We start from the raw sequence: 23,953 nt of genomic DNA, 5'->3' as shown, positions 1-23,953 counted from the left end.
AACTCCTGAAGGCAAGGGAAATATCAGTTTCTGAATTCTGGTCACCACTGCTATTTTGACAACAACTCTCTGAAGCAAAGGGCCTCGTTTTCTTCTAATCTACATCCGTGTACACCAGGAGTAACTCCCCTGAAGCTCATTACACTGAGATAAATTGGTGTGATCTCCACAGGATCTAGCCTATTGACTTTAAATTTTACTTTACTGGTGACTGCCACTCCATAGTTTTCCAAAGAGCCATAGGCTACTGCTGGTCCATTCTATTCATAGTTCATGCTCTCAGCTGGTGGTTATGCAGCATATAATACAGGGACCACAGAATGACAAAATTTATGTGTGGAAAGAGGTATACACTGACTGGGTGTTTGGGTCTTATTGGCAAAGTCACAACTGTGTGCCAGCTCCCAGTGAAAATACAGTGCAGCTATGGGCATGAAAAAGAGAGAGAATGAGAATGTTTCTGTCCAACTTTCTCCTCCCTCCCTTTGATTTTAATCTCATCATTTTAAAGTCTTATTTTACCTATAGTTTCCATCCTTTCTTATTTCATATGTGAGTCCCAGGAAATTGACAAAAAAAACCCACTACTTTTTTGCCTCCACTTCTAAACTGCAACTCTCTGCAGTGAAATGAGATAGGGAGAGGAGCTCATCCGTCCTTTCTGTGTTCACTGCCAAAACATTGAGCAAAGCACATCCTAGTGCACAGTGGGACTAGAGAGGGCCTCAGGAATAAATGTGATCATTTTCTGTTGGAAACTGTCAATTTTTCTAAGTAGGGGAAATATGTGGCCACTGGGAAGCCTGGATGTGAAGATTCTGTACTGAGTATTAATAACATGGGAAGGGAGCACTATCTGTAAGGGCAGCAAATAGCGTGTTTCAACAACTGAACAGAAGGATGACAACAGCAGCAATGGCCAAGGTTTCTATGAGATGAGATCTCACCTGACTATTTTTCTGCAACTCATGGAAAACCAATGAGCCTGATTCTCCTCTCACCAGCCTCCTCTGTCCTCTTCTACTAGTAAAACACCATTAATTTCAACACAGTTATTCCTGGTTTGTACTGCTGTTAGCAAGAGCAAAATGTGGCTCCTCTTCTTGTGATCTTCCCCCCTCTACTGGCTAAGCAGCAGGTAATTAACAAACTCTTATTGACCCAGCTGTGCAGATATTTACAGAGGAAAACAATGAAGTTAACTATAACAGTGATGTTCATTTCAAAGCACAAAATAAAAATACTGTTAGTATGGAGAAAATATTTTCAGCATATTAAGCTGGTATCAAAAACAAGAGAACAATACAAAAAAATTTAAAAGGCTTAGAAAACACAAATGAGCCATAAGAGTCTTTGTACTTATATTTAAATCTTAAAATATACCACTATCTGTAATCTCATTTTCTTATGATAAGGAATTAGCTGTCCACGCAATCATTTTGATCCAGAACCAATGCATTATTAAAAAGAAAAGAAAATAGGTTCTATAATGGGTACAGTACACTGTGACAGAAGGAAACACCATTAAGTTTGAATGCCTTCTCCTTTCATGCTGATTATGCAGCACATTTATTTCACTATTCAGTCACATGATACTATAACAGATCCTTAGTTTACATTTTCCCATGAATTATAATTGTTTTCAACAATACTGAAACATTGCTTTGTATGGGCCATTCTAGGAAACAAAAGTCTGCAAAGTATAGAAGATTCCTATTTATATACAACATAGTATCATTGGTTTCAAAATAGATCATCCAGATACTGTTGTATTTGACTGGATGTTTAATTGTTCATTTTCTTCTCATCATCAGTATTATCAATATTGGAGTTGTCTATAAGACAAATATCACTGGAGTCTAGGTGCATTTTACAGTCATTAGGGAAATACTAAATATCTTTACTTTTGCGATTGTCAGCACTAGATGAGTCAGTTTCCTGAGTCAGGGTCAGAGCTAGCAGATTGCAACCACTGCCAGGGAGATGGACTGGATGACCTCCTGAGTCTTTTCCATCTATTCTGTCTTTGATTCTAAAGTAAGATCTCTTTCTCCATTAGAAATATTGGATCCAGTTTTGCAGGGCTAAATCATTTCTTCTTCAGGCACAATTCTCATTGATGTTAGTGGGAGTTTTGGTGTCTGATTCAAGATTAAAGGATTTAGCCCACAGTTAATCATGTTCTTAAAGGCTAAAGTCAACTTCTTCAAATTAAAAACTAGTATCTCTCAATTACTGTATAAGGCTGTACTTAAAGAACCTTGATAGCTCCAGTTAGCTTCCCTGGAGACTTGTAGGGGAGTTTTGTAAAGGAAAGTGTCTCCATTCCTGAGATGAGTCAGTCTCTTGAATTCTTGGTTAGACTGATGCTGAAAAGAACGTTCAGAAATGATTTTGCAACATTTAAACAAAAATAATTTTCGAGTTTTAAAAATCTTTATTAAAGGATCCACATATTTTAACTGTAGATCAGACATCAATATTTTGCATTTATCTTCTTGGCTATCAACCTCCAATATTTTCAGAAACAAAATGTAGATATAGATAGTTCAACAAATACCATATTCCTCTTGAATAGCCTTGTGACCTTTCAGTGCTGCCACTTCCCCATGCACTTTCAGTTATGGAAAAGATAATTTCTTTCTGTATGGTCAAATGTACGGCCTTCTCTACTTCTAAAGAAGGCATCTTCAGTGCTCCCTGCACTGGGCTGATCAACTGCAAGTTGAACAACATGCATTTATTTATCCCTCGGTTTTCTACCGACAGTCAGTAATCCTATGACTCCAGGTGCTGGAACTTTACAAAAACGACTGAATATCAAGAGACTTGTGATGAAATCACAAGAGTTGGGAATCTCCAAACATCCTGCATGGGTTGACCCCTGAGACTGCATGGAGTCCCAGTGGCTGCAGGGCTTCACATTGGCACAGTGGTCTGATCATATGGAGCCCACTGAGGGATCAGGGCCAAAGTCAGGAATGCAACATAGGATGACAGTCAAGGGAAGCAGCAGAAGCACCAGTGAAGGAGGTACATCAACTCAGCTAGATATTTGCCTAGTTTTACAACAGACTACATAAAAAGCACTAGCAAAGTCAGTACAAACTAAAATTTCATAGATAATAATTTGTTTATACTGCTCTGTATACTACACACTGAAGTGTAAGTACAGTATTCATATTCCAATTGAGTTATTTTGTACCTATACGGTATAAATTAGAAAGTAAGCAATTTTTCAGTAATAGTGTGCTGTGACACTTTAGTATTTTTATGTCTGATTGTGTAAGTTTTTAGGTGAGGTGAAACTTGGGGGTACACAAGACAAATCAGACTCTTGAAGGGAGTACAGTAGTCTGGAAAGATTGAGAGCCACGAGTCTACACGAACCACTTAATGTGCAGTAAGACATTGCATGTAACAAATCACATCCCCATAGAACGCATCACCGCACCAGCTAGACAAATTACACACTCATTCTAGTCCATACACACTGCGCTACAAGCCAGATTTTGCTCTCAGTTACGCCACCAAAATCAGGTATAATTCCACTGAGGTTAGTGGAGTTATTCTGAATTTACATTTAACTGAAAGAAAAATCCAGCCCCTGACCATGCATGATAGCATCAAGGTCACTGGGTGTGTGCCTGTCTATCTGTCTACCTACAATCAAAGAGTCATTACGCACATTGCCACTTCATCATCTAAGTGTAGGGGGAAACTGGTGATCGTGGATAGCATTGTCTGCTAGCTATTGATGATGCTGTTCTGTGACACTCACCCTCTGTGAAAGTATACCTGTGAATTGAGTTGATCTAGAAAAACTAAGCTAAAATACAAGGAGCCAGTTCTTGCCCTGGCCTGAGCAGGGGCATGCTGCGGGGAGAAGATGGTGGTGGGACCTGAGCTGATCACCTTACAACAGTATGGCAGGATACTGAACACTCAACAGAGTGCTACAGGACTGGCTACTGTGCATTGAAGTGCTACAGCCCCAAGGGCTGCTGGTCAGGGATGCATCTAGGTCTTGGCCAGATACCACATATGCTGGAGAAGGTGTGCAATATTGTCCTTTTTTTAAAGAAGAAGCAGTGTGCAACCTACCACAAAGTCATCCCAGTCACCATGAGCAATCCTGCCTGCCCAATCATACCATCAGAAAGTAAAGGCAGGATATAGACCTAAATAAGCTAATCAGTAAGGATGGGCAAATCACTGGAGATAAAATTAGAATGGACTCAAGTCTTGCCCAAAACCCAGATCAAACCCAATTTTTCTGATGTTCAAAGAATCCAATCAACCACTTAGTGCACCTCTTCACATCCTGGTATTGACTGGAACTCAAAAGACTGCTAGAAAGCCTGTTCTGGCCCAGCCAAAATCACAAAGCACACGAAGTCTCAGACATACTGACCATGCAGTTTTTCCAGACCAAAGACACTAAACCAAGCTTGAATAAGTATCCAAACATTTGGATGCCTCACTGAACTGATGAACCATTTGAAGTTTGTCCATCTCTAATAATCAGGACTATTTATGATTTCCAGTTTTAAAATACACAAGCTGGCTCTAATCTCTACACCCTGAAATGTATTGTTTAACTGAAGTCCTTTAGCATTTCAAATAATTTAAAATTAGGTGTCATCTGTTCTGTGAAACACTGCTAAGGCCATTTCTTTCTTTTTTAAATCCTCAAAATATGTGAGCGTATTTGAAGAACGCATATCACCATTTATGTGGAATTGTATAATGCATGTGATATGGTTATGTCCCAGTACTATTTCAAAGGCTTTTACATTTTTTTGTTTCACTTAGTACATAAATGTTTATCATACATCTCAGACTAAGCAACGCTGATGTAATCCTGACTGATTCTTTTCTGAATATAGCCAAAAGCATTAATTGCAAGAATAAGAAAACCCATGTATATACTTACGCCACAATACCAGAGAGGTGAAACATTTCTGCAGTAAGATAGGATAGGTAACTGTACAGGAAGACAAAGAGGGGCTCAATTACACGGATATTCTTGGTAAATCGTGTGGTAAAGGCAGCAATCATCCCGAATAAAAGGCCTACCAAGACCCCTCCTATTCCAACCACAAAAAATTTCCCAATTCCTGCAAACACATCCACAGTTTTGATTGTTGACATTTCGCAAAAGGATCTAAACAGCTTGTACAGTACCTAGAAGAAAAATAAAAGGAAAAAGAGAGAGAAAAACAAACATTAGCTAGAGATGACCACAGGCAACAGACACACCATTAAATGTCTGACACACTTCTGCCAATGTGGTGAAATGCTTCCCTAGAGTTGTGACAATGACACTGTGTTCTTTTTACCAATTGGTTTTGCCTCATAAGTACATCATCTACCCTATGGCCCTGCAAGGATTTCCGAGAAAAGATAAAACATCCTAAGCCTTGGCTCTTGGGGATTCAGTGGATGTGGGAGGCCCTACCAGGAGCTTGGTCAGGTGTAAAGGCATACAGTTTCCTGACGGGCTGCCCTAAATCTCCCGAGGAACAACAGGCTTTCTCCATGGCCTATCACATGGGAGACAAACCCCACCATCCCCATAGAATGATATAGGAGAGGTGCTCTGGAAGGAGATCTGCATGGAGATTTTCTCCCTCTAAGACTCCACTGGAGATTTGTTATATGAAAGAAACTAGCAATAAGAATTTGCCTGTGGGATAGAACATCTGAATGTAATGGTTCCACTTAGACTATGAAATTCACCCCTCATTCATGTAAATGAACGGGGGGAGAGGTGAACTCCTACCTTTGCTGCCTCTCCATGAAGGATTATAAATCCAAACACACTGATATTGTGTATCTATAATCAAAATTTTTAAATACATACTATTTCTCACTATCTTCCTTCTACTCACGTGCCAGTGCAGTTAAAATCCTAAATATTAACAGTAACTCCATCAAGTCAAATTTTAGTTGTACATCAGACTGTTGATGCAGCCAATGATACCAGCAGTTTTATATCAATCTCTGAAAGCAATAAGTGCACTATCATGAGTGGTGAATCTGGTGCATCACCTTTCTGGCATGCAGATAGGACCTGACCCAATGCCTGCTTAAGTCAAGGCAAATTATTCCATTGACATCAATGGGCTTTCCAACAGACCCTGAATATTCCTGAAGTGGGGAGCTTGCAGAGATGTTGGACCTAAATATCTTCCTGCAAGTATTGGCTGTTGATTAAAACGGACAATTTCATGCTAAACTATTTCTATAACCAAATTTGATGTAGAAGTATTGGGGGTTACAGGTCCTGATTTTTTATTCTCCCTTTTATTTACAAGGAAATTAAATTGTTGAGAAATAGACCTTAAATTAGTGTTTTCCTGTCTAGAATTCTTCAGTATAAAAGAGTACCCTATGCAGCATAAAAGACACTGCTATTATGAAAGGCAGTGCCTGACTCCAGCTGCAGAATCTTATTTTGAACCCACCTGATGAAAATTGGCATTACTGAGTCAGCATATTAGATCCAATCCTGTATTTCTCAATGCTCAAACGTCACAAGAAACAAAGGAGTGAGCACATTAGATAACAATAGAGACACTTTATCTGATAAGCTTTATTTATTACTATAATGTATTGAGTGCTGATAGTCTGCTCAGCATTGTACAAATGTGAGGATGTTTCCCACCTCAGGGATCTCACCATTCAAGGGCTAAATTGTGCAGTCTTTACCCACCCTGGTGAACACTGAAGTCAGTGGGACTGCTCTTGTGTAAAAGCTCACCACTGCAGACATTTTCACTGTTATGTGGACTCTACGACCTTGATCCACAGCCTTTTGGCATCATGGAAAGTCCCCCATTGAAGTCAGTGGGCTCTGGATCAGGCCCTAAATGAGTTCGGAATGGGATTCTGCAGTTTATATTAATTTTTATATTAAATAAGAAATTTTTTAAATCAGGGACCAGGCTTGGATTTTGCTCCTCTGAAGATGGGACACAAAGGAAAGTCACTCTTGTTATTTTAAATGAAGTAACTATTAAGAGGATTGGGGTTTATTTCATAGTAGAAAGACGAAGAAGGTACAATAGTAACAGATTGTCCTCTCAAAACATGTCTCCTGCTATTATGACAATGCAGTAAGTGTCAATAAAAACATTTTAAATAAATAACAATTTTAGGCCTGATCCTGCAGGATGCTGAGCTGGCTCCAAAGAACACTTTATAGACTCTCAGGTTTTAAGGCCAGAGGCACCATTATGATAATTTAGTCTGACCTCCTGCATGACTCATCCCTGACAGCAGCTGATTTCAATGGAAGATGAGGCAGCTCAGCCCCAGAGTCATACTTTCTTGTAGCCAATAATAGTAGCAACAAGATATTTTTGTTTTACTTTTTAATTATAGTTTGTTCACCGGAAAGGTTCCCCTCCCTCTCCCAGCCGCCTCCTTCTCCCCCCCCACCCCCATTTTGCCAGTCTAATTCTAATATTGATTTTTCTGAAACAAAACCTGTTAGGCTTCTCTGCAAATTTACTTTTTCTCTTCATATCTTAGTGTCTTCATGTGTACATATTGACTCTAGGGGAATGTTACTGAGAAAAGACTGTAGATACTACACAGTTGTATATGTGCAATTCCACCGTAAAAAAAACTTACACTACTGTAATCACCACTGCTTGCAGCTCCACGACATCCCTGTAAGGCAGGGAAGTACTGTTGTTCCCATTATACAGCTGGGGAACTAAGGAACAGGGAGACACCAAGGGACTTGCCCACGGTCATACAGGAAGTCTTTGGCAGGACAGGGAATTGAATGTGAGTCTCCTGAGTGCCAGGCCAGCACTAGCCACAGGATCATCGTTCCTCTGTATACTAAATACCAACATACGGGACAGTACTTACCACTGAAACCGCATCATTTAGGAGTGATTCTCCAAAAACCAAAATGTGAAGCTTTTCATTGACATGTATCTCTTCAAACACAGATAACACGGCTACAGGATCCACTGCAGCAATCAGACTGCCAAACCAGAGATTATGGAGCAACGATATATCCTGCAGGTGAAAGGATTTCACTTGGCATATCCCATACAGTGAGAAGCCAATCCCAAACACATTCCATATCGTTCCCACTACAGCATACAGAAGAATAGTCCCAATGTTCTCAAAAAATGGACGGCTGGGCATGAAGTACCCCGCATCAAGGACTATAGGTGGCAGTAAATAGAGGAAAAAGATATCACTGTCCATGACGGGTGGGGACTTGTCATTTAAGCCATAGATGATTCCTCCCATGATGAGCCCCACAAATATCAATAAGCAGCTTTCAGGCACAACTGACGGTAGTTTGTTAAACAGATGAAATGCTGGTGAACAGTAAAGAGATGACATCATTATCCAGAATCAGCATAATATGTTGACATCATCATTTCATCACACTTTTTTATAATACAAAAGAGGAATTTCTCCACATTGTCATTTTTAGCATAGAGCATTGTGGGGTGTGAATTGATGCTGTTTATCATAAATAATAATTTTCCAACTTAATACCAGTAGGATTCTTTAGGTGAGCATAAAGTGAATTTAAAAAATGTAAATGTTGATAAAATGAAAAGTTAATAAATAAATAGCATCCTATAGCACCTTTCATCCAGGAAGATCCCAAAGCGCTTTACAGTTTTATATACTCTGTTGAAACACAGCCACACCTAGGGTGAAACACAGCCATTTTGCTACACCACATCAGTAGACAACATTTGTTTAAAGAGAAGCTGAAGAATAGCATATAGGATTCAAAATATGAGGGACAATTTAGATAGATGGAGTATAGTTACCTATGTTGGAATTTGGCTAGCACGCCTCTAATTTTGCCAAAAGTGCCAGGAGATTTTTAATAACTACACTTGGCATATTCCTCAATTCATCACAACAAATGGTTAAAAGCTATATATTTTAGACAACAGTACAGTAGGCCCTGAAAATAATCTACCTAAGATAAGTTTACATGAAGGAATTCAGGATAACAGATGGCATAGGGTCTAAATAGCATACTCTCCAGCACTACAAAAGTGGAGAGCAACAGTTCTTTTTTGTTAAAAATTGTGTTCCATGTTTCCCACGAATGTTCTTTGTCAGAGAAGGCCTTTTTATTAATTATACAGGAGGCCATTTTAATATTCACTAATCATTAGCTCTTTAAACAGTTAGAATACAATGTTGTAAAAAGTGAGCTCAGCACCTCTGGACAACTAGTACATCCAGCTGCTTTGCACAGATCTAGACTTTAAAGAGAAATTCATACAACATAAGTCATGAAAAGACATAAACTGAAATAAACCAAACTGAAATGGAAAAATTAGAAAAAAATCATATTAATTATTGTTTGTTTGTATTACCAGAACTGGGCCCCTAGGGTACTAGGTGCTATACAGACTTCAAACAAAAGACTATCTCTGCTCCAAAGACCTTACAAGGTAAATAAGCATCAGATATTTCATATTTTTGAATAACTAAATTAAGGTTAAGGGGCTTCTACAGTACTAATGGAGTTCATAGCCTGTATTTATCATTTCTCTTCTTATACCATATTACTCTTAGGCCCAAATTATTCATTGTGATGGGCCTGATCCAACCCGCTCCTCATTCTTAACTCCCATTGACATGAGTAGAGACCTTTGTGCAGAAAAGTTGTGAAAGCAGGCACACAGTTCAGGATTATTATTCACATTTGTAATTTGTCACTCCAGTTATATAATTACACAATTACTCCCATTATCCTTTCTGGACTCTCCTCTCCCCTGGATACACATGTGGAGTTCTTAAGTTTTGCATGTATAAACTTACACATGGCTTTTGAAATGTCACTGTCCTTTGCAGCTGCAGTATTACAAGCTGACAAGCAATTGTGTGGGTTTTTTTTCTATTTGCAAATATGGCAATTTAATGTACAGTATTCTATTGAAACCCAGCCCCAGAAAGCTGGGAAGCAGGGCCGGGTTCACACATAGGGAAAGTCTCACACTCAGCTGCAAGATGCTTATCGTTTGCTTACAAGAAAGCCTCACAAACTCTGTGTGTCTGTGTGTATCTCTGTGTTTGTATGGGGGAAAGGAAGAGATAAAGAAACAATGAGCCCAGAGGGCTATCTAGTTTGATAACCTGTCTACAAGCAGCCGTACCTGATGCTGCAGAGGTGAAATGCAGTCAGTTTGAGCAGCACAGTACCATAAAGGGAAGTTGTTCTCTTCTATCTAGCCCAAGATTTAAAAATATTATTGATAACTCACTTCCCACCTGAGCTTCCCCAGGTTAGGAGAAGCTGGCTGGGAAGTGCATGTGTTGCCTGTCTTTCCCAGCCTAGGGCAATTCAGTCAGGCAGTGGGCAGGATGGGCACTCAGAGACTTTAGAAACTTCATAGACTGATTTAGGGGTTGGGAGGGTTTTAGGCAAGGACTTTCCACCCTAGCTGGGGTTTGGCGAACAGATGCCCAATGCAAGGAAGTTTTCAGAGTATCCCTCCCACGTCTGAGCTCTGCCCTTCTCCTCTTCCTCCCGCTGCAGCCCAGAAGAAACATGGCTTCTTACCTATTTTGGCCAGAGAAGCTAGCATGATCCAGAGTGTTATTTCAAAGGGGACCTGCACATGCTGATAATCCAGGGAGAAGAAGACTGTGTGCACAGAGGATTCATTATCCTGGGCTTTCTGGGACCCCCAGCTGGGATTCTCTGGGCCACTGTCCTCGAGGGGCAGCAGCAGTGATGGTCCCTGGAGTGCACTGACCACAGGAGCACCCAGCAGCAAAGAAAGGCAGGGCCCCAGCATCCATCCTGCTGCAGCCTCCCATCCCAGCCTCTGCCTCTCCATGTGCCCTGGGAGCCGTCCACCCTGGAAAGTTGATGGCTGGCTGCTTCCCAGCTCCTGGCTGCTGCTGATGCTGATGCTGATGCTGATGCTGCGGCTGCTCTGACCCTGAGTGGCTGGGCAGGGCTCCTGCCTAACAGGCCCTGCAGAATGCAGCCTGCCCTACTTGCGTGGGTGGGTGTGAAAGCAGGAGCCACTGAGCATCCTTGCGAATCCCAACCCACAGAGAGCCGGGGAGCAGTGCCAGGTTTGCACACAGGAAATGTCTGCACTCAGCCACAAGGTGCTTAGTGTTTGCTTACAGGAAAGCCTCACAAACCCTTAATGTGTGTGTGTGTGATTCTGTGTGTATATGGGGGAAGGGTAGAGATAAAAGCAGGATCCTTTCCGCTTTGGGCCTCAGCCACCCAAATTTCATTGCCTAAATGGAGAACAAGTGTAACTGCTCCTTCTGCACCTCCAAGCCCTAGCAGGGGCAGCTCCAGACATTTTGCCGCCCCAAGTATGGAGGGTCCGCTGGTCCCGCGGCTTCGGCGACGCCTGCGGGAGGTCTACCGAAGCCATGGGACCAGCAGACCCTCCGCAGGCATGCCTGTGGGAGGTCCACCAAAGCCGCAGAACCAGTGGACCCTCCGCATGCAAGCCATCGAAGGCACTCTGCCTGTTGCCCTAGCGGTGACCAGCAGAGCGCCCCCCGTGGCTTGCCGCCCCAGGCACGTGCTTGGAGCGCTGGTGCCTGAGCCACCCCTGAGCCCCAGACCCAGAGGCAACAGTAAAACCTGGATCCTCCAGCACTGCTGGAGGTGCCTGGTTTCGGGCCCCAGCCCCCCAATTCTAGTGCTTACACAGAGAACTAGTATAGATGATAACTTTGCTTCCCTTTGGTAAACCAAATGCAAATCAGAGTATCCACCAAATATAACTACAACCAGCTAATACAATCATTTAACAAAGCATGCAACTGGACAGTCTAGGATGGAGGGCATCTCAATAATAAATTCCAGCAATAGCTGGTCGTCTTCTCCTGCGGTCAGAAGCAGAAGAGAGAGCTATTTCTGTGTTTACTTTTCATGCTAGGCACTCAGCTACCACAGGGAGCGGGGTGGGGAGGGGAATATAAAATGGAGAGAGAGAGAGATGTCATTAACTACCATCTCTGAACTGCAGGGGGTTTTGATTTTTTACTTGGGCATTTCTTCTCAGAACAGTTCCTTCCACTGCAGTGGCCGGTGTGGCCGTTGGGAAGGTTCAGGGATAGGTATCCACTGACTTTAGGGGCTACGCTCGCACTCATTTTGGGAAGCAGGGTATTTGTTTGATACATTAATAAAATGGAGGGCAAAACGCAGAAGGCCAAATTCCTCCATGATTTAGTTTCACTAGAAGCAGTGATGTTTCACGAGGGATGAATTTAGCCCATACAGCACAAGCAATTAAAATATGAGGGCCCCAGGCTGCTGCTGGACTAATCGATGACCCATTTTTGGATTCAGATGCCCAAAGGACACCAAACCTGAGCTGCTAATGACATATTGGTGATCCATTTTTTCTGTAATGCGGGGCTAAATGGGAGACCAAAATCACATACGTATGTACTCTTGTTTGTCAATAGCACACCCTGTCCCAGTGTCTGATATTATTTTGTAGGTCATAAAAATAAACAGGAACCTTGGGAAACAGTGGTACATTCTGAAAATCTCACTCTCCCCCATCCCCATTTAACATTGTTTATCTGCTTTTATACTGTGCCTTTAACAGAAATGTCTACCTGGACTAGAAAAAATGCTGTCTTGACTTCTGGGCACACTGAGATTTCAAGAGTTTTGGCAAAAAAATTCTCCTTTTGTGTGGAAAAAAATGACAGGAGAGAATCCTGGGGGAAGGAAATCCTACAGGGTTCCCTTTATGCATTTCTCCATAATCATTCCTTGGGGTAGGGAACAAGGCCCCTCACAGTTTGGAACAAATGGGGGTTAAGCATATGTGCACTGTTCCTTTAAATATTAAACAGGAAGTTTGGTGGCAAGGGGCTGAAGTGATCTGGGCAGAAACTTTACAGTGAAACTAATAAAGAGGCAGAAGAGTCTTGAGAACATGCTAATAAATTTCCTTGTTCAGTGTCAGAAAAAAGTGACTCTGTGATCACTTACCAGAGTGTTCTGCCTCCAGAATCCACAGATTCTGGGATAACTCTAGGAGTAGGGTGACCATATTTCCCAAAGTAAAAATGCGATACCATGTGGGGTGGCTTGAGCCACCTGCTGTTGCCACTCGCCTGAGCCCCGGGCCTCTCAGGGCTGGGGCTGAGCCCTGTGCAGCCTGAGGCTGGGGCTGACTGCCCAAATCCCATGCTGCCCAGGGCTAACAGTCTGAGCCCTGCCACCCAGCCTTGTGTTGCCATTCGATCCCCCCCCCAAAAAAAAATGTTCCTCTGCACCCCCTGGGGGTCTGCACTCTAATTTTGGGGGGAAATTGGGCATTTGTTCCATATGCTCTTGCTAGCTGATCATCAGTTGTCAAGAGCAAATTGGATAAATCCCCATTTTTGCCAAAAAATGTCAGGACGTCCTGGACAGGGCTTAAAAAGGGGACTGTCCCAGCCAAAACTGGTATGGTTGCCCTACCTAGGAGACCAGGACCATCTGCACCAGCTAGGAGTTCTCTCTCTGGTTCCTAGACATCTTCCACTGGACCTCTTCTCACAAAGTTAGGTTCTTCCCCAGGGAAGAGGCCATGGAAAAGTTAATGTCCCAGAATGCATGAAGTTTTGAGTAGATTCCCTGCAGATCTGGAAAGGATGAGGTCCATCTCTCTGACATTCTGCCCACTTTCTCCCCATGTGCAAGAACCATCCCCTCTATAAGGTCTGAGAAAAAGGAAATGGTGCTGCAGAGATGGATGATTGCCCCTCCTGGTCACTCCTCTTTGGGCAGGGATGGGTCCCTGTCTGCATGGGTATCTCAGGGGATGATTGAGACCTTCATTGTTTTCAAAAAAAATAATAACAAAAAAATCAAATGTGCATCTCTTGATTTCTGTGCTAGGGAGATAACAGAGGCACTCAGAGTTCCCCCTTAATTATCACATTAACTCAGGTCAGGGTGTTTGCAGTCGCTTTTGATTGGGGTTCCCTCTCAAATACAGCACTTGCCATTACAAACTCAAAGTTTGGTGCCCAAGTGCCCATGGTACCCAAAAGGGGCTTGAGCCCCTGAGACTCTACTGGAGTTTGATATCACTATGGTAGTGCAAAACTTCCCTAAGCTAGCCAGTGGAAGTTTCCCTCTGCATAGGGAATCCCCGGGTGGCTCAAAGACACCATACTCACTATTACCTCGATCCCTATCCTGGCTGTGAGTGCTGGTGGCATGGCTGAGAGTAAGGGGATAGAGCTTGTAAGTGGACTGCTGCAGGCTATTTGACACTCAGTGCAACTTAGTCTTGCTCTAAGTTGTACTTGGGGACTGGCCTAGCACTCACCAGCCTTAGGATCATGGAAGCACAAAGGTTGTCAAAAGCCCCCTTTGCATCCCTTCACTCCTTCCTCCTGAGCTGTGCTGAGTGCTCCTGTAGCACAGCCCAGAATCCTGGGAGCATCTTCTTAGAGTCAGGAGATCCTGCAATACAGCAATAACTGCAGAGACAGCCAAGGGCCCAAGGGAGCTAAGAGTCAGGGCAGACACAGACCTCCACATGTAGAGCCATTACTTTGGCACATCCCCCAAGGGAAGCACACGATAGATCTCGGCTGATCCGTGGCTGCAGGGCGCCAAAATTCTGCCATTTGCGACAGGGCAACACCTTCTCCCTCTGGCAGATCAATATGGGGAAAAGCCCTTGAGGGAAACACCATAGAGTTTTCATCTCTCCGGGCCCCTCTTGACTTGAGGGTTTTTCTATGGCAACCATAACAATGGCAAAGCGTAATCAACACAGTTCCATTTTTCACCAAAGATCTCTAGGTTTACAAAGATTAATTCTCACAACAGACCAGCATAATTATTAATTCTACTCCTTTTACAGAAGAGTAAACTGAGGCACAGATGATAAGATGAAACACCCAAAGCGACCCAGTAAGTCAGTGGCAGAGCTAGGAACAGAACAAGCAGACTTGACCTCAGGTGATGCTTCTCCTTATGAGGTAATCTCTACCTAGGAGAAGATTCTGGTTATGAAATTTGGGTTTGGAAGACTTGCTCTGTTTTTGGTGACCCAGGTAATTAAAGCTTTGTGACACAAAAGGATCAGTTTGTTTTTTGCTACTTCTGGGGAAATGCAAGAGTCATTTTTTCCAGTTCATTTTCACCCATGTTCATCCTAAGCAAAACCAGAAAGGTTTGCATCACAGCAGAGGGCAGAGCTCAATACTGCTTGCTGCAAAATGTTTTACCAGACAAATCAATGCCCATTTAATCAATTGCAACAAACAAAAATAGCAGTTAGAAGAGGGAAGGTGTGGAGGGAATAGAAGAGGGAAATAATGTTAAAATTTGCTTCATGTGGCTACTTAAAAATAAAAAAAAATTTAGGACAAATGCTTAAAACCAGAAGGTTGAGTTGTGTGCAAAAATTGCAAGTGCGATTTCATGACAACTCATACATGCAGCATTACCTAAACTGCACAAAAAAACTGCCTGTCTGAATAACACAAAGTGTACGGTGGGAAATAATCATATCTGAGAAAAGAATGTGAAACATTTTTTGCCAATATCTGTTGGAGTTTTGAATGAATTTGCTTCACTTGCATTCTCAGACTTCTGTGATCATGGCCCTGATCCTGCAACGAATTCCAAGCAGGTGGAGCCCTGTGCCCACATGAAGTCCCAACTCCAGTAACTGCAGCCTTGGGGCTTCTGTGTGCAATTAGGCCCTGATCCTGCAAAGACTGACACATGCACTCAACTTTTCCTGTTGATATCCTCAGCCTAATCACTGATTTACTTTGCCAGTGTATCTAGAGACATAATGAAAGGGTCTTCATAATGTCTAATTTTGGGTGCGATCTTAGTGGTCCTTTGAACTTGTTTTAGCATTTCATTAAGATGATGTATTTTTATTTTTGAACGGCTCTATTCTGAAGTTTGACACAAATCAGTCTACTAATTCCCTCAAGAATTTAACTATTCAGTCATCACCTTTTATTGTGGATTCATTTATCTGTAAAGTCAAAGTCAAATTTTTTTCTAAAGCCTGCAGTATGTAGATATTTATTCCCCTTGTTTTAATGGGTATTGAACCATATTGAACCACTTTTTAATGGGAGTACCATTTGGTCATATGTTTATTGATGTGCTTTTACTTTTTCTGATGTCATATTCTTTCCCCATATTCATAGGGTTCTAGGGCCAGATTCAATTCCCTTACTCATGGGCCTGTGCTCTTGCTCCACAGGCAGCCCCACTGAAATGAAATGGCATTACTAGAAGAGTAAAGTATTATTTAATATGAGAAAGATTATCAGAATCTGGGCTCATGTGATTAAATTATTGAATTAAGTTAATCATTTTAACAGGTCCTATATGATACTCCTTAACGTCATTAGTGCCAACTTCTTGTTCCATACTTTTACAGTAAAGAAAAGAATTGGGGGGTGGGGATTTTATCCCTTCTGGCTCTTAGTTCTGCTGTTCTGGCATTGATAGGTTCAGTATTAGGCACAGCTGTGCGTATAATTCATAACTTCTAATCTTCGCTATGTATAGGACACATCATGTAATGAACCCCAAATAATCTATGCTACACTATAATTTACATCAGCTACGGAAATTCATGCATCATATAATTCTGAGCTAAGCAGATACATTATACATGGAAATGATTCATCAATAATGTGCTTACCTATGCTCCCAAAAGGTCTTTCCAAGGCATTCAGACCCTGATCCAGCAAAGCACTTAAGCATGTGCTTAATTTTAAGCACATGAGCAGGGCCACTGAAATCAATGGAATTACTCACATGCTTATAGTTCAGCACATGCTTGTGTGCTTTTTTGGATCCAGGCCTTATTGCTCAAATGGAGAAACGCTACCCTCCATTGAGGTAGTTATGTTTACAGTAGCTGACAGAAGTCAAATATATGGCTTCTGTTTTCACTTAAATTGGTTCGTTCTGTTATGCTGGGCCCAGAATGCATTTGTAACTGGGAAATGCTCCATCTGTCTCTCAAGCCAGAAGTGCTAAAATAAAGCAGCAAAACAAAAGCTCCTTATGCTTTGCCTGTGTTTTGCGAACAGGTGTGTTTTGCAAAAATAAAGTCACTGTAACATATCAACCTCCACAGTGTTGATTTTTAAACATGATTTTTACTTATTAACAACAGCATAAAAATATAGGAGACAACATAAGCCCATGCAATCCCCAACTATAGAGCTCTGAATAAAAGATTTTGTTTTAACACCATTGTGTTGCTGCTTTATAAAATATTATTTTTTTAAAATCCTTTCCCAAGTGAAAGATGTTATCTTGTGTGTGCCTTGCTGGCTTTTGAAACCAGGCACCATTGTGCCCAAACTTGTATTGAATGCACACATGCTGCATCCATCTCCAAAGTGAATCCCATTCAGGCCATTCTAAGACTTATACCATCCCTGCTGGCTGGTGATCTCTGATGAGGACACTACAGTCCCAGCCCCGGCCATCCCCAGCCTCCAAGAATGAAATGTCCTGTTGCCTCCCAGCCTATAGAAGCCCTCAATGCTGTCCTTCTGGTCAATGCCCTGTGAATGCAGAGAAGCCATGTCCACATTGCAGCTGAGCTAAATTAATTTGTCTGCTGCTGATCTCATATGCTCCCTGTGGATCTCGTGGGAGGATAAACCTGTACATGTTCATTAATCCACAGTGACTTCATTTGACAACCCACATGTACAAAGAATTTGGACTAATGCAAAATTACACTGAGCAAACTACAGACATGTTAACAAGAAATGAGCAAAGAAAAAATAAATCAAGAGGAGACATACATGATCTATATCCCAAGATTCTCTGACAATCTGAAAGGGGTGCAGATTTTATACTCTGCTCTGTGCAGACTTTAGGGACCATTTCTACATATATTAACAACATGAGAATTATACCTGTTGTTAACAGCTGATTTTACTTTTCAGGAATTTGGAGAGCCAAGTATTACAGAGAGATCTGAAATGTAATGAATTACTTGCTTCTAAACCTTCTCCCTGCCTAGTATCCTGTGCTTTTCCGAATACATCTGACTTAGATGCTGAAAATGAACATGTATTGGTCTGCTCTGCTTTGGATTGTTATTGAGCAGAACCTGTCATCAGCATGGAAGCATATCTTCTGGAATGGTGGTTGAAGCATGAAGAGACATATGAATCTTTAGTGCATCTGGCATATAAATATTTTGCAATGCTGGCTACAACACTGCCATGCGAACGCCTGTTTTACTTTCAAGTGACATTGTAAACATTACGTGGGCAACATTATCTCCTGCAAATTGTAACCAAACTTGTTTGTCTGAGTGATTGGCTGAAGTAGGATTGAGTGGACTTGTGGGTTCTAAAGTTTTACATTGTTTAAATTTTTGAATGCAGTTATTTTTTGTACATAATTCTACATTTGTAAGTTCAACTTTCATTATAAAGAGATTGCACTACAGTACTTGTATTAGGTGAATTGAAATATAATATTTGTTTTTTACAGTGCAAATATTTGTAATAAAAAATAAATATAAAGTGACCCCTGTATACTTTGTTTTATGTGTTGTAATTGAAATTAATATATTTGAAAATGTAGAAAGCATCCAAAAATATTTACATAAATGGTATTCTATTATTAACAGTGTGATTAATCACAATTAATTTTTTAATCGCTTGATAGCCCTAATATTTACATAACACACATAGTCTCTTCCCCTCCCAGCTAGCTGTCAGGGAAGCATTCATTCAGACCGTGCTTACATAGGAAAGAACTCAGGGTTTGTTTACACCGGAAAGTTATATCGGGATAAGCTAAGGTGTGAATTTAAACTGGTATGTTATACCGATATAACTTCCATGTGGATACTCATATTCCAGTATCAGAATGGCTTTTTTTTAGCTTATGACGCTTAGGAAGGGGTTTAAGCTAAAATAAAAAAGCTCCCTTATACCTGAATAAACCATAACTATACTGTTATAACCAGTAGAACTTTACCAGAGAAAGAAGATGGCACAAAAAGGAGAAACAGAGGTTTTTGAGTATCAGAGGAGTAGCCGTGTTAGTCTGGATCTGTAAAAGCAGCAAAGAGTCCTGTGGCAGCTTATAGACTAACAGACGTATTGGAGCATGAGCTTTCGTGGGTGAATACCCACTTCGTCGGATGCATGTGTGGTTTTTGAATCACAATTGCCCAACATCTAGGTCTGGTCTACACTATAGGCTTATATCAGTATAACAGCATTGCTCAGGGGTGTGGAAAATCCATACCCCTGAGCTACACAGTTACACTCACCTAACCCCTGCTGTAGACAGTGCTATGTCAGTGAGAGAGTGTCTCTCAGGGCGGTGGATTAACTACACTGACTGGAGAAGCTCTCTCCCATCGGCATAGAGTGTCTCCATTAAAGCATTACAGCAGGTGCAGCCGTGAGGATGCAGCGTTGTAAGTGTAGACCTGCCCTGAGTGTATTATTTACCCCTTTGCAATTGAGTGCAAAGTAGGTGTAAAACTCTCTCATTCTACTCCGGTAGCATTTTACGCCCACTCTGCAACTGCTGTGAATAACTACACAAAGTGCAGCACAATAGTGACTTGGGCCTAGAGAAATCAAGATGATGGTTTGGCAGGCTCAGAAAAGGAGATGTAGAAAGAAACACAGAATGAGTGAGTGGTCATTCAGAAAGCCAGAGGCACCTCGCCCCCTTAGCTTACTACCTTAGGGACTACTATTAACACCGTAACTTTGCCCATGATCAAGCTCTTGCCTGAGGGAAGCTAACCCCATCACAGTAACAATTATATGGCACCTGAAACATGGTCACGGCTCTCTCCCCTTCCGTCAGGGAGGAGACCATGACCCCTCGCTACAATGCCTCTGGAGCGACTTAGTTCAGGGGGTAAATAGCCAACAGTTAGAAGGCCCAAGCCTGCAGTCCAGGCCAGGCAGCAACTGGGTCTGTGAGCCCCGGCCCTCAACCACAGTGGGGCAGCCAACAATGAAGGGCTCTGGCCTGCAGTCAGGCTGAGAAACAATGAGTCTATAGGCCAGGGGTCAGCAACCTTTCAGAAGTGGTGTGCTAAGTCTTCATTTATTCACTCTAATTTAAGGTTTTGTGTGCCGGTAATGCATTTTAACATTTTTAGAAGGTCTCTTTCTATAAGTCTATAATATATAACTAAACTATTGTTTTATGTAAAGTAAATAAGGTTTTCAAAATGTTTAAGACGCTTCATTTAAAATTAAATTAAAATGCAGAACCCCCCAGACCAGTGGCCAGGACCTGGGCAGTGTGAGTCCCACTGAAAATCAACTCGCGTGCCGCCTTCGGCACAGGTGCCGTAGGTTGCCTACCCCTGCTATAGGCCCAGGGCCTTCAATCAGGACAGGGCAGCAAATAGTTAATGGCTCTGGCCTGCAGTCAGACAGAGCAACACAGCAGTTTAGGGGGATGAGCTTTCTGGCAAGGCAGACGGCAAAACCATCTGATATGGACCACAAACCAATGCAGGCCTCTTGGGGAGGCTGCCACCCCCAGGGGCAGGGAGGTAGGCGGATGCAGGCTCACCTGATTCCACTGCATCCCAGCCCAGGGCCCTAACAGCAGCAGAGTGGTCCGCCATTGGATCAGCAGGGAATCCGGCCACAACACGCTGGGCAGCTTGCAGTCAGTAATACAGCCAAACCCTATTCAACTTCCCTGGGCTCCTTCCTACACTCCCAGTCATGGGGTACCTGCATTCCGGGGTCATTGTTCGTCTTGCTGGGGTAAACGGCTAGTGGCAGCCCAACAGCTCCTCGCTGTCCTCGGTGCCGGCAGCTCCAGCAGTCCCTCCAGGTCTCCGGCACTGTAGTGGCCTCCATCGGATCTGAGCTCCAGCAACAGAGGGGAGACATCCTGCTCCTCTGGCAATTCTGCCCCAACTGAGCTGGAGAGCCTGACTTTTATATTTCCAGTACCTGTCCCACCCCTCTGCTTCCGGCAGGGTGGTCATGGGTGTCCCGACTCTTTTCACCAGAGGGCAATCGCGGCTCTCTTCCGCTCCATCAGGGAGGGAGACCACACCCCCTCATTACACACCTTTTACCTGAGGTTTTCAAAGCGCACCTCCAGCACTACTAAGTCTCTCCACACCACTGAGAGGCAGGTAATTTTAGATCCATTGTATAGGAGGCTCTAAACTGAGGTGCAAAGAGGTTAAATAAAAAAACTGTCCAGGGTTGCAGAGTGTCATTTGCAAATCTGGCAATGAAAAGCAGAAATGCTAGATTCCATTCCTCTGCTCTAACCACTAGACAATAATAGCACAGGATATTAGGTAATCATGCTGTTGCACAAAATAAAAAAGTTTTCAAAGTGGGATTTCAAGGTTCTTTGCAGAGAAAGTCAAAGATTGCATTAGCCCAGCTTGCATTAGTAGCAGCTTTACATAATGAGTGAACTTCCACATTCCAGAGGAAACACTGGTAAATCCCCTAATGCAAAACAGAACAATCAGAAAGAATTGCCATACTTCTGTAACCAGTGTTAGGACCTCACCGTCCATCCTCTGAGAACAGTGAACTACCGCATCTTCTGAGCACTCACACTCAAACTAGTTTAATTGTTAGTAATTTTTCAGGGATCAATATAATAATTTATAAAGCAGATACAATAGGCTAAAAACAAAGCATTGAATGAATACCAGTCAAGGAATTCCAATTGCATACAGCAACTTCAAGCTTACAAAATCTATTCAGAACTTGTAACATTATGGAAACAATAGGACCTGAAGCTCTTGTAGAAAACACTGATACAAAAGTATGGAAGCTCATTGTAGCTTAATTAGCAATTCATAATGATTCATGTGAAGTTAAGATCCTCAGCTTCAATGAGCACAAGTTTACTTTCATATCAGAATTATTATTTTCATAGGACTCAAATTGATTTCCTGTTGGTAATTCACAGATGCTCAGTCCATGATATGGAGTCTAACTGTTAGTCGCAGCTTCGCCCCTTCCAAATTACTGGGAAAGGCACACATACCAAAGTTGGATTTTAATATATTGTTTATTAGGTGGCCATCTTGGTCTGGGATAAAAACATGGTGACCTCCAGGTTCTTGTTCCCCTACACAGAGCAAAAGACGAGAAAGTAGAAAGAGCAGGAATCTGTTGTTGCTAAGCAACTGGTTCCTATAAAGGCAGATGAGGGGAGAGACCAGGGGATCTTGAGTCTTTGGGGGCTCAGGTGTCCAACACTCTCCCTCTGTGGTGTGGTACATCCTTTTCCACTGGTTACTGGCCTGCAGTAGCCACTCACTAAACAGAACTGTTGTTTTGGGGTTTGTTTCTTATTTTCTTTTGGGAAGCAGACCTGCATGTGCGGACTCGGTCTGATTAGTTAGTTCAGACTTACACCCATAAATGACACAGCGAGGGGTCTGAGATAGGGTTACATACCTGTCTTCTACACTTGTGATGCACTGTTGGTGTCCATCGCTGACCTTGCCAATCCAGATTCTGCAGCCTCTCCATCAACAGCACCTGAAGAAGGTAGAAGAACACCTTTGCCTTAGCAAGTGTGTGTGCATGTGTTTCTATTCCAAATCTCCAGAGTCTTTAATCCATCCCCCTCCCCTTCCTTCCCTCTCATTTACTAAATAAAGTGTGGTTGTGAGTTTACATCCATGTGGTGGTTTCTTTTGTTCCAGCTCTGATAGATGGGCTTAAGGGAGGACCCAATGGGAGGTATACTGTAAGGCTCCCTGAAGTCTTCTAGTCAGATAGGCCCCTAAAAATCCTTACACAACAATAAAAGAAAATAAAAGTTAACAATCATACTGTTTGACTAATGATCTCTTTGTGGCTAAGCTGCACAGCAATATCTAACAGAACATGAGCCAGCTTCTGCTGACTTACCCATTGTTCCCCCATGGAATTGCACAGGGTGTCGGTCAGAATTGAGAGCAATATGTTTTGTTTTACATAACTGGGAGGCATTTGGGAGAGGTGCTCTTTTTCTCTTTCCCCCCAGAAGGAGAGATACAGAGAGCAGCTCTGACTTCCCATAGCTCTGTCCTGATCCCGATCAATGCATTGGCCAGCTAATAATAATATTCATCCATGGAAATTCTCCAGGCCTCTGTATTACATTTGCAAATACAAGTACTGAAAACACAGCTTAACTACAATTTTTCTCTAGTTTAGAAAAAATTCAGGATGCCTAAATGTTACTCTCAAGTTTTTACCTTGTGTCAGGGTCCCTCCCCCCACTCTGAACTCTGGGGTACAGATGTGGAGACCCACACGAAAGACCTCCTAAGCTTATATTTTACCAGCTTAGGCTGAAACTTTCCCAAGGCACAAATTCCTTTTCTTGTCCTTGGAGAGTATTGCTGCTACCACCAAGTGATTTACATACAAATGCAGGGAAGGGTCACTTGGAATCCCTGTCCCCACCAATATATCCCTCCCAGCCCTTTCACTCCCTTTCCTGGGGAGGCTTGAGAATAATATACCAACCAATTGGTTAGCAATGTGAGCACAGACCAGACCTTTTGTCTTCAGGACACTGAAAATCAATCAGGTTCTTAAAAGAAGAACTTTATTATAAAGAAAAAGTAAAAGAATCACACCTGCAAAATCAGGATGAAAGGTAACTTTATAGGGCAATAAAAAGATTTTAAACACAGAGGATTCCCCTCTAGGGTCAGCTTCACAGTTACAAAAACAGGAATAAAACTACCTTTGTAGCATAGGAAAATTCACAAGCTAAAATAAAAGATAACCTAATGCATTTCCTTGCTTACTTACAATTCCTGTGGTTTTAGATCTATTTCCAGGTATATTTTCAGGAGATGTTGTACCTGCTAGGTCTCTCCCTCCATCCAGAAAGGGAACAACAAAGAGACAGCACAAACAAATCCTCCTCTCCCCCTTTCCCCCACATATTTGAAAGTATCTTTTT

The 23,953-nt window shown here is 42.2% G+C and overlaps 2 protein-coding genes across 2 annotated transcripts in view; both read right to left on the bottom strand.

Moving 5' to 3' along the window:
- LOC127056783 (sodium/hydrogen exchanger 2-like) overlaps window positions 1-20,893 on the bottom strand; it is a 67,171-nt gene extending 46,278 nt beyond the window's left edge. The window contains exons 1-3 of the mRNA XM_050965059.1: window positions 20,740-20,893; window positions 7,888-8,040; window positions 4,937-5,187 (exon numbers count right to left, since the gene is read on the bottom strand). Coding sequence (XP_050821016.1) covers window positions 4,937-5,187; window positions 7,888-8,040; window positions 20,740-20,868 — 533 coding nt within the window. The 5' untranslated portion in view covers window positions 20,869-20,893. The remainder of the gene's footprint in view (window positions 1-4,936; window positions 5,188-7,887; window positions 8,041-20,739) is intronic.
- LOC127056807 (TLR adapter interacting with SLC15A4 on the lysosome-like) overlaps window positions 1-23,953 on the bottom strand; it is an 81,828-nt gene that overhangs the window by 24,065 nt on the left and 33,810 nt on the right. The window lies entirely within an intron of this gene.

The sequence above is a fragment of the Gopherus flavomarginatus genome, chromosome 8, assembly GCF_025201925.1.
Source record: "Gopherus flavomarginatus isolate rGopFla2 chromosome 8, rGopFla2.mat.asm, whole genome shotgun sequence".
Lineage (NCBI taxonomy): Eukaryota > Metazoa > Chordata > Testudines > Testudinidae > Gopherus > Gopherus flavomarginatus.
This window is presented reverse-complemented; position numbering and strand designations above follow the sequence as displayed.